This window comes from Micromesistius poutassou (genome assembly GCF_964030765.1).
Source record: "Micromesistius poutassou genome assembly, chromosome: 11".
NCBI lineage: Eukaryota > Metazoa > Chordata > Actinopteri > Gadiformes > Gadidae > Micromesistius > Micromesistius poutassou.
This window is the reverse complement of record NC_140281.1, coordinates 18,461,286-18,478,000: the sequence shown is the minus strand read 5'-3', so window position 1 is coordinate 18,478,000 and position 16,715 is coordinate 18,461,286. Positions and strand designations below refer to the sequence as shown.

The 16,715-nt window shown below is 47.9% G+C and overlaps 1 protein-coding gene and 1 pseudogene across 2 annotated transcripts; both read left to right on the top strand.

The window, feature by feature from the left end:
* Nucleotides 1-364: 364 nt before the first annotated feature.
* On the top strand, nucleotides 365-1,524 carry LOC311355462 (traf2 and NCK-interacting protein kinase pseudogene; annotated as a pseudogene). The gene is made up of 2 exons (XR_014684172.1): nucleotides 365-469; nucleotides 1,298-1,524. The product of XR_014684172.1 is annotated as a traf2 and NCK-interacting protein kinase pseudogene (transcript).
* A 522-nt stretch (nucleotides 1,525-2,046) lies between these two features.
* On the top strand, nucleotides 2,047-12,467 carry LOC311355254 (traf2 and NCK-interacting protein kinase-like). Its single transcript, XM_084474993.1, has 7 exons — nucleotides 2,047-2,184; nucleotides 4,611-4,745; nucleotides 6,151-6,251; nucleotides 6,653-6,802; nucleotides 7,778-7,937; nucleotides 10,099-10,238; nucleotides 11,234-12,467. The coding sequence occupies exons 1-7, from the start codon at nucleotides 2,076-2,078 to the stop codon at nucleotides 11,315-11,317; spliced, it is 879 nt and encodes a 292-aa protein (XP_084331119.1). The 5' UTR covers nucleotides 2,047-2,075; the 3' UTR covers nucleotides 11,318-12,467.
* Nucleotides 12,468-16,715: the final 4,248 nt, after the last annotated feature.

Genomic DNA, 16,715 nt, shown 5'->3' with positions numbered 1-16,715 from the left:
ATATCGCTGTAGATTCAAATCATACAATTTAATTGAGAATATATCTCGAATATTAGATCAAGAACCAATCAGAGTACACCGGCTGATTCCATTGACTATATTATCCATGACTGGATGGTTAAGACTCTGCTAATCAGTAAAGTTCACCTTGTTTATCCAACTGTATCACATGGACCAGCACAGAACAACTCACTCACTCTATCCTGATCCCAGTTCACTAGTACCACTGGTTTGACCGTTCTCAGTGTGTCCAATGTGTGTGTCACAATCCAAACGGTCACTGTACCTTCAACCGACCGTCAAAAAACACCAACAGCTGGCTGATTGTAGGCCCCTCCCCTTTCTCTGTTTGATTGACAGTACGGTATGGTAAGTGGGAGTGGCTCCAAGGCTTCCTTCACCCCATTCGTCGATCCGAGGGTCTACGGAACCTCCCCCACCGATGACGACGATGAGAACTCTGCCTCAGGTACGTCTGTCCATCTGTCCATCATGTCTGTCTATGTATCCATATCTACATCTCTCCATATATGTATGGCTCTGAATCTATAGAAATGTCTGTCTATATATTCATATCTACATTTCTCTATATATCAAAGGATATGTACCAGTCCGTATGTCCGTATGTCTATATATTTATATCTATATCGTCCATGTACAGTATCTATGGCTATGTATTTATTGGTGTATCAATATGATGTATCAATATCTATAGGAGTGTCTGTCTGTATATCAGTAACTTAAACTAGCACAGAATGTGAGTCTATATAATACTATAGAAAGGTGACTTTGCCATGGACTTGAGCCGACCAGAAGAGTTAGTGTTGACAGGCTCTTGAAGGACTTCAACAGGAGAGTCACCATTTGACCTTCCTACTCTCTAGCCTGGAATAAACTGCAATTAGTCTGGAACCACTTTTAAAACGGGCGACGCAGCCCTGACTGACGTTATGAAGACGTCTTTCATCTCAACGGAAGCTTTTAGTGCAGTCGATTGTTCTTCTTTTAGTGAAGACACACCATCCAGGTTGTGCAGCAGAATCAATTAATCACCATCAGCTGCAGCTATCTTTGTTGTGAAAATACTTCTATGGCGCTCTGTTGTGATTGGTCGGTCTGTCTTGTACAAATGAAACATGAGTTGCCAGATTCGTCCGGTTCCCAGGCTAACTAGTCATAGTTATAGTACGACGTGTACAAGACTGCTATGAGAGTACCTGGTACTATGAGTAGTGTATTCCCACACCTCCTAGGGAAATAGCTCATCCTGTCACCGTTCGATTGCTTCTGTCTGCAGCGCTGTTTGCCGACGAGCTCCTCAGGCAGGAGCAGGAGCAGGCCCGACTAAACGAGGCCAGAAAGATCTCGGTGGTCAACGTGAACCCCACCAACATCCGCCCCCACAGCGACACGCCCGAGATCCGCAAGTACAAGAAGCGCTTCAACTCGGAGATCCTGTGCGCCGCGCTGTGGGGTGAGGCTGACCCCGGAGGACGGCTCTCCTCGTTACCGGGATTATCATAATCGTTATTTCAGTCGTTAACGCGCCACACGTGTATCGGCCGAGTGGTCTCACAGTGCTCTGGGTGTGGTTAAAAATCAATCCACTGATTTGTGGATTCAAAGACGTGTGTGTTTGTGTGTGTGTGTGTGTGCATGCATTCAAATGTGTGTGCATGCGTGCTAATGTGTGCGTGCGTGTGTTTCTGTCTGTATGTGTGTGTGTGTGTGTGTGTGTGTGTGTGTGTGTGTGTGTGTGTGTGTGTGTGCAAATGTGTGTGTGTGAGTGTGTGTGTCTGTGTGTTTACGTGTGTGTGTGTGTGTGTGTGCGTGTATGTGTTTGTGTGTGCGTGTGTTTGCATGTGTGTGTGTGTGTGTGTGTGTGTGTGCGTGTTTGCATGTATGTGTTTGTGTGTGCGTGTGTTTGCGTGTGTGTGTGCGTGTTTGCATGTATGCGTTTGCGTGTGCGTGTGTTTGTGTGTGTGTGTGTGTGTGTGCGTGTTTGCGTGTGTGCGTGTGCGTGCGTTTGCGTGTGTGCAGGCGTCAACCTGCTGGTGGGGACGGAGAACGGTCTGATGCTGCTGGACCGCAGCGGCCAGGGGAAGGTCTACAACCTCATCAACCGCCGGCGCTTCCAGCAGATGGACGTCCTGGAGGGCCTCAACGTGCTGGTCACCATCTCCGGTGAGGGCTGACGCACCCAGCAGCTGACACGCCCACCCACTGACACGCCCTGCCACTGACACGGCCACCCACTGACACGCCCTGCCACTGACACGCCCACCCACTGACACGCCCACTCTCTGACACGGCCACCCTATGACACACCCACCCTCTGACACGCCCACCCTCTGACACGCCCACCCACTGACACGCCCCCCCTCTGACACGCCCACTCTCTGACACACCCACCCTATGACACGCCCACCCTAAGACACGCCCACCCTAAGACACGCCCACCCTATGACACGCCCACCCTAAGACACGCCCACCCTAAGACACGCCCACCCTATGACACGCCCACCCTATGACACGCCCTTCCTCTGACACTGACAGAGCTCTTCTCAGGAAGGACTGGACCCATGTTTTGGGCAGTGAACCAATCCACTGGGTCTGTAGCGTTTTGTCAGGCGAGGAGGAAGCGTGGTTTCATCTCAGTTCCTCTGGTATCAAGTCACTCTAGGGCAGGTACTGGATTCCATCCCCAAGCCCAGGCGACAAACCTGTAGCGCAAGAGGCCCTATCTCCCAGCTGGGCTGTCAGGACGTGGGTTTGAATTCATGCCATTCACTCAGGTCGCTTTGGATGAAAGCGTCTGTCAAATGAGTACCAAGTACCGAGGCTTCAAACCTTTTCATTATGGAGTGCTGGGATACGTCTCCATATCTGCAGGACCTTCAGGCTGTAAACACCTCGGCCTTTAAGGTAGCATGCAGCGACAACTGAGCCCGGAAGGTCTTTCAAGCAAAGAATGAAAAGCGCCTGAACCAGGAAATCACGCTGAGCATTCTGAACCTGAACCACAACACAATGGCTCTATTCTCCCTCTCCCTGGAAGGACGCGTCCTATCGCTGCATCGCGTTCTGTGAGGTCATTCATTCCACAGTCTGCTCCGGAGTGCACTTGAGAGTCAACATAATAAGCTGCTGATCCACTGAGCATTAATATCCATTCTCAAGTAAGCCATATCTTAGAGAAGTGAATCGTTCTACCGTATCCGTCCGCAGTGTCTCTTGCTTTGACCTTGTTAGCGTTTATTTGTTCGATTTACATTTAGCAGACGACATTCACACACCGACGGCAGAGTCAACCGTGCAGGGCGACAGCCAGCTCGTCAGGAGCAGTCAGGGTGAGGCGTCTCGCTCAGGGACACCTCCACACTCAGCTAGTAGGAGCCGGGGATCGAACTAGCGACCTTCCAGTTACAAGTCAACCCTCTCTCCCTCCTGAGCAAAGCCAACCCTGTTGTTATACTCATTTGGCTTATTCAAAGGTTTCTCCAGCCTGGGGTTGATTGATATGTTTATGGGGTCTAACATGCTCTAGATGTCTGATGATGCATATCTCATATGCATCATCCTGCTCCTGTACACACAGACACCCTGATGGCTGTCTGTGGCCTGATGATTGGTAGAGCTGACAGGTCCTCTGTCCCTCTGTGTGGTTACTGTTCACTGGGCCGTGTGATGTCACAGGCAGAGGTGGAAGTAGAGCACTGTAAGTTACAACGGCAATCCCCTAAACATCGTGCCACCGGCCCAAAAGCAGTTGGGAACCACTGGCTCCTTTTATTGGCAAACATAAAGTATGGATAGGAGCATATAGGAGCTACACAGAAACAGGGTATACTTCTTTGTTTAAGCTTCCCTCTCAAATGTCTCCGTGACTTGCACTTTCTCTACTATTCCTTTATTGTTCTGGTTGTGTTTTATTTTAACTTGTTAAGCATTGGCACTTAATCTATGCACTTATTGTATGTTGTACGTCCTGGCACTTAAGAAGAGTACTTAGCACCATGTAGCGTCTTATCCTAGTGTTTGGCACTTGGTTCTATGAACATCCTTACTGTACCGACGTGGCTTTGGATAAAAGCGTCTGATAAACGCTGTGAAGGGAGATGTGAATATAAATGTAAGCACTCTGGGCGTACATCTACGTCTCTACACTGTCGGGTTTGATTTAAAGAGAGAATATCCTCGTGTCCTGGAGATCTAGCCTGGCTATTGCCAGACCAAGCTCAATCCTAGATTGCACGTTGGTCTGGGGAAGCTGCTGTCATTTTCTTCAGCACAAGAGGCGTGGTCAACAGGCGGAGTTAAATTGACTCGCAATTGACTGTACGCAAGTCAATTGCAACTGTACGCAATTGGCTGCTTGCCGTCGCTTCCCCCGTTGTCATTGTGTTAAACCGGCCAATAGCGCGCCAGGGGGAAAAGCCAGCTTGGTGATTGGCTCACCGCAAAAACGTATCGAAACTAGAAAGAAATGTGTTGCTCCTCTCCAGAGCCTTCTGCAGGGCCGACTCAAACCGGCAGCAGAACGGGCGGGGCTACCCGGTCTACTAGAGATGAGGAGATTCATCGTACTGTACCTTGTTCTTCTTCTTCAGGTAAGAAGAACAAGCTGCGCGTGTACTACCTGTCCTGGCTGAGGAACCGGATCCTCCACAACGACCCCGAGGTGGAGAAGAAGCAGGGCTGGATCACCGTGGGCGAGCTGGAGGGCTGCGTGCACTACAAAGTCGGTACGGAGCCCACTTCCTGTCCGCCCGGGGCGAGAGACACTCGACAGAGGGAGAGAGAGAGAGAGAGAGAGAGAGAGAGAGAGAGACACTCACAATGACAGAGGGAGAGAGAGAGAGAGAGACACTCACAATGACAGAGAGAGAGAGAGAGAGAGACACTCACAACGACAGAGGGAGAGAGAGAGAGAGACACTCACAATGACAGAGGGAGAGTGAGAGAGAGAGAGACACTCACAATGACAGAGGGAGAGAGAGAGACACTCACAACGACAGAGGGAGAGAGAGAGAGAGACGCTCATAATGACAGAGGGAGAGAGAGAGACTCACAATGACAGAGGGAGGGGGAGAGAGAGAGAGAGAACTACCACAGTAACCCTAACCCAGTAACCCTAACCCTAACCCTAACCCAGTAACCCTAACCCAGTAACCCTAACCCAGTAACCAAGTAACCCTAACCCAGTAACCCTAACCCAGTAACCAAGTAACCCTAACCCAGTAACCCTAACCCAGTAACCAAGTAACCCTAACCCAGTAACCCTACCCCAGTAACCCTAACCCAGTAACCAAGTAACCCTAACCCAGTAACCCTAACCCAGTAACCAAGTAACCCTAACCCAGTAACCCTAACCCAGTAACCCAGTAACCCTAACCCTAACCCAGTAACCCTACCCCAGTAACCCTAACCCAGTAACCCAGTAACCCTAACCCTAACTCAGTAACCCTACCCCAGTAACCCTAACCCAGTAACCCTAACCCAGTAACTCAGTAACCCTAACCCTACCCCAGTAACCCTAACCCAGTAACCCAGTAACCCTAACCCAGTAACCCTAACCCAGTAACCCTAACCCAGTAACCAAGTAACCCTAACCCAGTAACCCAGTAACCCAGTAACCCTAACCCAGTAACCCTAACCCAGTAACCCTACCCCAGTAACCCTAACCCAGTAACCCAGTAACCCTAACCCTAACCCTAACCCAGTAACCCTAACCCTAACTCAGTAACCCAGTAACCCTACCCCAGTAGCCCTACCCCAGTAACCCAGTAACCCTAACCCTAACTCAGTAACCCTACCCCAGTAACCCTAACCCAGTAACTCAGTAACCCAGTAACCCTACCCCAGTAACCCTAACCCAGTAACCCTAACCCAGTAACCCTAACCCAGTAACCTAGTAACCCTAACCCAGTAACCCAGTAACCCTAACCCTACCCCAGTAACCCTAACCCTAACTCAGTAACCCTAACCCAGTAACCCAGTAACCCTAACCCTACCCCAGTAACCCTAACCCTAACTCAGTAACCCAGTAACCCTAACCCAGTAGCCCTACCCCAGTAGCCCTACCCCAGTAACCCTAACCCTAACCCAGTAGCCCTACCCCAGTAACCCCTCTGTGTGATCGTGGTGCAGTGAAGTACGAGAGGATCAAGTTCCTGGTGATCGCCCTGAAGAATGCGGTGGAGATCTACGCCTGGGCGCCCAAACCCTACCACAAGTTCATGGCCTTCAAGGTGAGACGCACACACACACATGCATGCACGCACACACACACACACACACACACACACACAATGATATGTAATTAATAACCACATTTCCCCTTTGAATCAATTTCCTCTTTAGAGATTAATGAAGTGATTACTTTCTTACTCCATTTTGTATTGAAATTACGTCTCTCTCTCTCTCTCGTTCTCTCTCTCTCTTGTTCTCTCTCTCTCCCTCTCTCTCTCTCCCCCTCTCTCTCTCTATATCTCTCTCCCTCTCTCTCTCTCTCCCTCTCCCTCTCCCTCTCTCTCTCTCGTTCTCTCTCTCTCTCTTGTTCTCTCTCTCTCCCTCTCTCTCTCTCCCTCTCTCTCTCCCTCTCTCTCTCTCCCTCTCTCTCTCTCTCTCTCTCTCTCTCTCGTTCTCCCAGTCGTTCACTGAGCTGCAGCACCGTCCTCAGCTGGTCGACCTGACGGTGGAGGAGGGCCAGAGGTTAAAGGTCATCTACGGCTCCAGCGTGGGCTTCCATGTCATCGACGTGGACTCTGGCAACCCCTACGACATCTACATCCCCTCACACGTAAGAGACGAATGAACACATGAAACACACTAACTGATCAACGCTCAGTATGAACACATGAAACACACTAGCAAACTGATCAACACTCAGTATGACTACATGAAACACACTAGTAAACTGATCAACTGTCAGTATGAATACATGAAACACACTAGTAAACTGATCAACTGTCAGTATGAATACATGAAACACACTAGTAAACTGATACCGTTATCGGGTTAGGCTTAGATGTCATGTAAACACCTTAGTGAGCATATAGGTTGAATAATCAGACCTTAATCTGATTATTCAACCTATATGCTCACTAAGGTGCGCATGTAAATATACTTAATAAATGAATTAATGAATGGATGGATGAATTTAATAATTGTCAAGTGTGTGGAGTGGATAGATAGATTAGGAGTGTGAGTGAGTGAGTGAGTGAGTGAATGGGTGAAGTCAGACGGGGAGACCCCGAGGCGGTTACCTCGGCAACGGCCTCACGGCTCTCTGTCTGTCTCCTCTGGTGGCGGGAGAGTGTGGGCCAATCATCATCATCACCACCATCATCATCATCAGCCCTGTTGCCATGGAGACGTGTGATGGGATGTGTGTGGGGGACACTGTTGTTGATGCAGTTTCTCTCCTCATGTAACGGGGGGGGGGGGGGACAGAGAGACAGGGAGAGAGAGAGAGTGAGAGAGGGAGAGAGGGGGAGATAGAGGCAGAGAGAGAGAGAGAGAGAGGGAGGCAGAGAGAGAGGATGAGAGAGAGAGATAGATAGAGAGAGAGAGAAAGAGGGAGGGAGAGGGAGGCAGAGAGACAGGGTGTGTGAGAGAGAGAGGGAGAGAGAGTCCTGTATGACCCACCCCCTCCGGTCTTGGTAGACATGGCCTCCTCCTCCCCACCCCCTTCCCCCGGCCGCCCCCCCCCTCGCCCCCCAAAGCTCCTGGCAAACAGCTCCCTCCTGTGCACCCCCCCCCCTCCCCCCCACAGATCCAGAGCCAGGTGACCCCCCACGCCATCGTGGTGCTGCCCAAGACGGACGGCATGGAGATGCTGCTGTGCTACGAGGACGAGGGCGTCTACGTCAACACCTACGGCCGCATCACCAAGGACGTGGTGCTGCAGTGGGGCGAGATGCCCACCTCCGTCGGTACGCCCCCCCCCCCCCCCCCCCGCCCGCTGCGCACGCACACACACACACACACACACACACACACACACCGCACACACAAACATGCCTCACTTTGACCTTTGACCTCTGACCTCCAGAGGGGTCAGTAGGTCGCCGGTTCCTTAGACAAGCCTCCACCTGCTCGCAGTTTCTCTTTCGCTTACTGTTGTGTGTTGTTGTTGTGTTGTGTGTCGTGTCGTGTTGTGTGTCATGTTGTGTGTCGTGTCGTGTCGTGTTGTGTTGTGTTGTGTGTATGGTGTTGTGTTGTGTGTTGTGTTGTGTTGTTGTGTGGTGTTGTGTTGTGTTGTGTTGTGTGTATGGTGTTGTGTTGTGTTGTGTATGGTGTTGTGTTGTGTTGTGTATTGTGTTGTGTGTATGGTGTTGTGTTGTGTGTATGGTGTTGTGTTGTGTTGTGTATGGTGTTGTGTTGTGTTGTGGTGTGTGTATGGTGTTGTGTTGTGTTGTGTTGTGTGTATGGTGTTGTGATGTGTGTATGGTGTTGTGTTGTGTGTATGGTGTTGTGTTGTGTTGTGTGTATGGTGTTGTGTTGTGTGTATGGTGTTGTGTTGTGTTGTGTATGGTGTTGTGTTGTGTTGTGGTGTGTGTATGGTGTTGTGTTGTGTGTATGGTGTTGTGTTGTGTGTATGGTGTTGTGTTGTGTTGTGTATGGTGTTGTGTTGTGTTGTGGTGTGTGTATGGTGTTGTGTTGTGTGTATGGTGTTGTGTGGTGTGTATGGTGTTGTGTTGTGTTGTGTTGTGTGTATGGTGTTGCGTTCCAGCAGGATAATCCTGAACCATTGCCGTTGATGTTAGCGTTGTCAGTGTTTAGTGTGAAATGCCACACGTACCGTCTGTAACTCAGAGCTCCGTCCCCGCTGCCGAGGGGGTCTGTTCCCTCGTCTGACAGAACAGAACTCACCACACAAAACCAGAAATGGATGAAAGACTTGCATGAGACACAACGGTTTGAGATGGCAAAAATGGGAACATATTCCGGCCGGGACTTTAGTTGAAGTCTCCGTATGGAAGACTTTCCCACGCAGTCACCTCCACTGCTGTGGTTGTAGTTCCAGTGTTGTTACCGTAGCAATGCCATGGTTACTAGAGGAACACAGGAAATAAATACTCAACCTCAGCCAAACCACAGGGTGGGGAAATGTGCCTGAGTGTGTGTGCCCACGCCCCCTCCTGGTCCTAAAGACGTTCGTTGTGTTTGTTCACCTCTCTGTTCATGTCTCTCTTTTTAATCTCTTTTTTTGCGAGGGACATGAACACCGACCCCCTATTAGAACTTTTTAGAAGTTTTTTTTTACAAGCCTTTCACATCCCAACCCCCCCCGTTCCAGATATACTTGTCTACATAGAAACTCTTTCCGTCCAGACAGGTCAGGACCCAGTCATGTCATTCAGCACCGTGGCGTACATTTCATTTCGTCCCGAGGGAATCTCTCGAAACGAGCCGTCCGAGGGCAGCGAGTCCAGCAGATAGTCTCCCCCCTCCACAGGTCACATGGGCTACACATCCTCCACTTAAATGAGTCAGCCCTGCCGAGTCTGGCTTTAAATAGGACCTTACAAAGGCAGCGCCAGGAAGAACGCATGAGCGGACAATTCTGTAAATGTCAAGCGTCCACTGAAGGCAGGGTGCCTCAGCGTACGTCCCCGAGCAGTCCATCAAAGAACAGAACTGATGAAGATCATTTTTCCCGCCTATGTTATATACTATATTGTAAAAACAGTTGTATCACAGGCGAGACACTTCTCAAAGCCCCACCATTGGATGTTATTGACGTTGACGCTCAATTGGTCGGCCCTGACGACCCTGTGTAAACCACGATGGGACTTCATTGGTAGTTTAGAAACTGCTGCAATGATCCCCTCCCAGAGGCGTGGCCAAAGGAGGCGTGGGGGGCGTGGCCCGTGATGTGATTGGCTCCGGTGTCACTATGCTACTGATCTCTCTCCTGTGCAAATCCCTCCTCTGTGCGTGTGCGTGTGTGCGTTTGCGTGCGTGCGTGTGCGTTTGCGTGTGTGTGTGCGTTTGCGTGTGTGTGTGTGTGTGTGTGTGTGTGTGTGTGTGTGTGTGTGTGTGTGTGTGTGTGTGTGTGTGTGTGTGTGTGTGTGTGTGTGTGCGTCACAGCCTACATCCACTCCAACCAGATCATGGGCTGGGGAGAGAAGGCCATTGAGATCCGCTCCGTGGAGACGGGACACCTGGACGGCGTGTTCATGCACAAGCGGGCTCAGCGGCTAAAGTTCCTGTCGGAGAGGAACGACAAAGTGAGTCTGGAGCGTGTTTCTGTCTCCCTCACACTCTCCTCTTCTCCTCTTACTGTTAAGCAGACACTGGCAGCGAGTGCATTGAGGTGCAGGCTCCATTCAGGAGCAGCTAGGAGTGAGGTATCACACTCCTGGATGCCACACAGCTAAAGGGGGTGATATATTATTGCCACCAGGTGCTGTGACTCATCACAAGTGTGAGTGTCCACCAGATGGTACGACGGATAGATGAGCAACATTTGCCACAGTCCACTGGGTAGGCTGGTGGGACAGATCTATGGAGTATACATCTACGTGGACACTTCCACTTGTGATGTCACTAAAACACTGGAAAAGGCAGATTTTCAAACGGCTTGTAATGGCTGATCACACCTGGTGGCGTGATATCATCGCTCTAAGGTGTGGAGGACCGGGATGGACCAGGTCCTAGAGGCTGAAGGCACCACACTCATCCCAGGCCTGGGCAATATGGCTGAAAGACATATCACAATATAACTTGATCATATTGATCGATATCGATAACTATTGATCATTTTAATGACCTAAAAAGACTAGGAATTACCATGCTGGATTTAAACACTTCTGTTCAACACTTAATATGACCTTCCACTGTTCTTCATTGATAAATACTCCAATGTCGATGCAATAATGAAAAACACTAAAATACTGTAAATAAGTATGGAACCGTGTTTGTGTAACAAACCCAGCTGCTAGATTCGGTGGTCCAGTCTCTTATCGATATATATTGAACATGTTTTATATTGATATTGATCAAAAGTCTATCACAATACGATAATTTATTGTTTTATTGCCCAGGCCTAACTCATCCCCAAACAAAACGAGACAGACACGCTTTTACTCAAATGATCTAAAATAAGAAAACGAAAATCTGTAACGGACCACTGTGTGCGTTTTGTACTCACGCGGTACTTTTAATCGTCTTTGACCGTCGGCATGCCCTCCTCTTCATCAGCGTGTGGCGATGTCGTCCGCAGGTGTTCTTCGCTTCGGTCCGGTCCGGCGGCAGCAGCCAGGTCTTCTTCATGACCCTGAACCGGAGCTCCATGATGAACTGGTAACCGTTGACCCAGAGAGGAGAGCCCGTACCGGGGAACACGGAGCGGCCGATCCCCCCCCCGGCCCCGTCCAGCTGTCCCCCGTCTTCCCACCCTGCCCTCGAAAAAAGTAAAATGACTACTAGAGCCACTCCCCCGACACAACCCACTCCTACTCTAGCAAATTCAATGAATATACCCCCCCCCCATCCCTGAAGCCACGCCCTCCATCCCTCCACCCATGGGGGGGCTGCTACTCAGCGTGAAGTAGGGCTGCCCCCCGCGGACTACCAGGGACTCCGCTCCCTATTCCTCGGGACGTTGGTGTACGGCCGACGCTGATTCATCCGGGACGTTCTCTTGGGTGTGTCTTGGTCGCCGGACACCGTTCAATGTTAACAGGAAAGCAGACTAACTACATGTTAAGTAGCCGTGTGGTTTGTTGCTCACTTTGAGCAACGGAAGTAGTTTTCTCTGTAGCGCAGGTCCAAGACGGCGTGGTCGGTGGTACTACCGTTCTGTGCTGTTTAAATCAGTGTATCGCTCTCTCTCTCTCTCTCCCTCTCTCTCTCCCCCTCTCTCTCGCTCTCTCTCCCTCTATGATTAAGCACAGGATAAAAGAATCAACAAACTGAATATGGGCATGGTCTGTTTCACGTGGGTGGTCTCTGCCATTGGGTTTTCAAAGACCGTTCACATCTTCGTGTGGCGGTAGGAATCGATATTGTTGTGGGGACACACGTTTTGGTCGCCCCCCCCTGATTTAAAAAAGAAACGTCTCTGTTGTAGATGGAGAACAGCAAGATAACTGGAAAGACCCTGTGAAGAGTGTAGGCCCTTCATCTGCCCATGTCTGTCCCATTTTAATGCATTTCTATACCCGCTGTCAACGAATTAGATCTATGGGGAAAAGATGGCAAATTACAGAACAATTAACGTCAAGCAAGCTTCTCTTACTTGGATTAAAGATCAACAAACAAAACGATTGCTTAGTACATTACCATAATCAATGTAGTGCACCTTTCTTCCTTACTCACATTTACTTTGTTTTCTGCAAGTACACAAAGAATCCCATACGCTCTTATGCGTCTGAAAAGTACAGGAGTTCCTTTTTCCAAAACTCCTCATTGTTGATTTAAGATGCTATTTCTTGCTGTAGGGACTTTGACATATCAAAAAAAAAGAAGGAAATCATACTTCTCTTAACACAGATCCCAAGATCTTAACTCCAATTTTTTTTGGATCCATAGGTACACAAGTGATACATCACAAAGCTTGAATTTTTAATAAAATCTTTTGTACCTTTTTTACCATTTTCTTTTTGAATGATCTAACATTAAATTCTACCAAGACATGAAGATGGCATCACAAAAGACAGAGATAGAGTCACTGAGTCCTTAAACAGTGTAACCTGGAGAACAACAAAGTGTGTAGATATTGTTATGTTGCTCTCTCTCTCACACACACACACACACACACACACCTACACCTACACCTACACACACACAGAACTCAAACCTGAGCACCAGTTTTGCCAAAAAGAATTTGGCCCAGTTTCTGATCTATGGCAGTTCCCCATGCTTCTCTTCCCGACCACTTAAAACTTCCACTGTCCTGTGTGTATTGCACTTGTGTAAATACACATTTTTACTGTGAAGGACCCCAATCAACGTCGCAATCTGATACTGCAGATTGTGTCGGGAAAGAACCAACATTCTCGTCCCTTCCACAGACTTGCGCAGATTGCTGAACTAAAACGTAGTTAAGGATCTGTTGTTTTGTCCTTAGTTACTGACATTCAGGCGTTATGTACCTCGCCTGTATGTGTTGTTCATGTCACTAAGTGGTTTAGCTTGATGCTAGTATGTTGGGTTGTCTAGTCGTCCAGTAGAATAAGGAAGGGCTTGGACCAGTGCGATGTAATTCTTTGCCCGACTAAGGGACAACGGTTCCACTGCCTAGACTGACAAATGGGAAAATCTAATGGGAGATAAAAATATCTTCCTAAAATGCCAACAGGCTATTTTGAGGTTTGAATACAGATTCTGGATGTGGCAAAAAAACTGTTGAAAATCGCTAGCACGTCCTAGCTTAGCGCTTCAACATGTGATTCTCTGACCTTTGTTGCAAGGCAATTCCATACTTAATTAGGCAACAAATAAATGTTTTAAAATGTAGTACTCGGACTGATAAAGATTTCCCCCAGTGGTGTTTCTAATGTCACGTTTTAACAATTTAAAATTATACATTGTTTATAAAAGTTTTTTTGTCGTTTTTTTGGTAGAAAGAAATGAACAAACTGGAATATATACAAACGTCCCAAAAAGACAACTTTACTTTACTCTATAACTCAGGCTTATATTATTTGTGTTCATCTTTTTTGGAGTTTGGGAGGTAGTAGATTTACAATTTTAAATAAAGGCATAGCAACAATTCTGAACATGTTTGCACAAGGTACTCAACCAATGCGTACAAGAAAAGGCGAGTAAAAGGTTCCATATTATTCCATACTTATTTACATTGGAATGTTTCAAGCAAGTACACTGAGTAAGCACGTACAATATGTTCTCAATGTCTTACCCGATGACTGTTTAGTACTTTTTATTTTTGACACACATTTGAGAGTTTATTGTTAAACATTTCTGTTTAGTGAATCGAACCTAGTCCCTGGTTTCGTTGGCCTGTACCTCCATGACCACGAGAGCATTGGTTCAGTGGGATGGTGGAAGCTGTTTAAGGTGGACTAGATAATAGTGGATATCAGGCAGATGGAAAGAAGCACAGTTAAGTGTTTTACTGAGAAGGCAGGCAACGTTCGGGGACCACAGATTTAAATATATATATGTAAAGGCATTTTAGCTATATCAGCATTCATTTTACAGAAAGACAAAAAAATAATTCATGAGAAATCTTAGTTGTCTTTCTACAGCATAAAGAAAAAAAATCTATAATAATTTCTAAAAACAAAATGTAATGATGATGATAATGATGAAATAAATACAATGTTTTTATTGTGGTATTATTGGTATTCTGTTTTTTTATATAGCGCATGTGCGTGCGTGTGTGTGTGTGCGTATGTGTGTGACTGTGTGTTTGTGTGTGAGTGAACGTGATTAAAGCGGTCATTATTACGTTTAGCTGTTGGTGCAGTCTGCTAAGACCCTTCAACTCTCAGTATGCTTTAACACAACAACAACAAAAAGAGCAAAAACAAAAGCAACCTTAAACAATGGTGTATGAAAACATGAACAACAGTTAAGGTTAAAGGTTTAGGTGTGGTTAGCGTCATCCATAATAACCAGAGGGCCGGAGTGTAGGGACGTCCCCGTCAACATGCATGTGTCTCCCCCCCTAATAAAAACATGCGAGTAGTGGACTTTTATTTTTTTAAATAAACTCACTTACCCTCACACACGCACACACACTCACATTATTCAAATAAATGAATTTATCATTGATGTGAATATGTGCCACATGCACATTTCAATGAATCGACTGAAGAACACATATTTAAAGCATTTAATCATTCCTTAGAGCCTAACTGCGTTATATCCAACATATTTTGAATTGGCATAGGGTGCCTGAATTTTGTGTTGTCCTTAACATGAATTAAGCAGAAATGTGTGCATAAAAATGGACCAGAATGCAGGATTTGAGGTGTGTCTACACATAGCACGCTGCTGCTAAACCTAGCCAGCATGCTTCACAACAGCAGCTCGGCCTTGCATTCAAAACAGGCTGAGTCAGGTTGAAGCGCCCCAGGCTGTAGAGGAGAGCGAGGACTCCCAACAGAGTTATGCTATAGTTCCCCATAGATATAATTTGTCGACACCTAGGAGCTAACCTAGGTGCTGAAATGTTAAACACTGTCACTTAGCGCGGTGGTGCTGAATTCCGCATGGCCATGTGTTTCTTAGGGGGAAAGGCTATTGCCAGAGAAAGAATAAACAGAATAGATCTAATCAATAATCAAATGCCCACAGTTTTACTGTTACTAAGAAGGATCTGTAAGCAGGTTGCTGGCCATACTTTGCCTGACCAAAAAGGACAACATATAACTCATCTTTTTTATGTGTATCTGCATTTATTGTAAATTGTCTGCTTAATTGAAGCATATTTTCTTATGTGGCCAGATTGTCACTAACAATTCCATAATGTTTTCTTGTGTACTTTGGACAGTCCTGCCCAATATTGGCACGTTATCAAAAGGTGTGACTAACTTATTTTTCAACTGTCAACAGGCAGGGTTGGGACATTTTAAGTTCATCTTTAACCTTTTAATTACCAACGCAGCCTGCCAGCCATGAAGAGCATACCATAATTGTATGTTGATGTTGTTTGGGTAAATATTTTAACTATAAGAGTTGAACTTAATCATATCTGTGTCCAAATAAAAAAACACATTGACATGCATCTGTCCTGACGCACATTTTGGGCTATAATCTCAGCAATAACTTGACTTTCTTTTCTATACTAGTATATGTAAACCTCATTCGATCGCACTTTCTTCATCAAACCTGGCAACCCTTTCTGTTGATGTCTGACCGGAACCCCAAAACGCCCCTTTCCGCCCCGTGGATGCTGCAGTAAAGTGTGTCGCGCCTGCGCACTGTCCTCTCTTCTGGAAGGTAAGTGTGGCATGGCGCGTGCTTCCGTCTGCGGGCATAGATCGAGAAGTTAACGAACTTTAAAAGAGAAATGCACGACACATTTACACGAAAACGCGTCGCTAACCCAGCCGTTCTTCGTCGGGCAATGTGTCTGGAACTAGTTTATTCGTGTGCTGCTATATCCCCGTAGATTTGAAGCGTTAGTCGGGGTGTGGATCCCGTGTTTTCCCCGATTCGCCCGTTCGTTGTTTTAATCGAGGCGGCGCGAGGCCTTCCGCCCCGGTGCTCGCGGCGGTGAACCCGCGCCAGACCCGGGGCGGCCCCGCGCTCAGACCCGGGACAGACCGGGTTTACCCGCTGGCGGTACATCGGCCCATACGTACCCGCATCGCGATGCTGTGTAGCCGGTGGCTACACAGAGGCGAGCGGCGTCATGATAGCCAGCGCCGTGATGAGGTCACTTTTCGCCTTTACGGTGCACGAATTTCGTAAAGCGGACGGGTGCGTGTTGGTAAATATGAACGATAATTCGTTCCCGAGTCACCGGGCGTAACCAGGACGTTCCGCCGGCCCGATGTAAAGTCTGGCAGGTGAATTATTCAGCGTGTCTTGTGTGACAGCCACATGGGGGTCCTCGGGTGTTATCCTGGGGGGGGGGTCCCGGGAAGGCCCCTAGCGGGTCCTGGTGAGGCCCCTGGGGGGGGCCTGGGCCCTCTGCTGATCAGGGCAATTTCCAGCCGAGTGGCGCGTCCACGTTCACTAACGGGGCAGCGAGGTGACGGGTCTAAATATCGCATGATGAGGTCGCTCAA

Coding starts and splice junctions, on each gene's coding strand:
- LOC311355254 (XM_084474993.1), top strand. CDS start 2,076: ATGCTGCTGGACCGCAGCGGCCAGGGGAAGGTCTACAACCTCATCAAC. Junction 2,185..4,610: donor CGTGCTGGTCACCATCTCCG/GTGAGGGCTGAC, acceptor CTTCTTCTTCAG/GTAAGAAGAACAAGCTGCGC. Junction 10,239..11,233: donor TGTCGGAGAGGAACGACAAA/GTGAGTCTGGAG, acceptor TGTCGTCCGCAG/GTGTTCTTCGCTTCGGTCCG.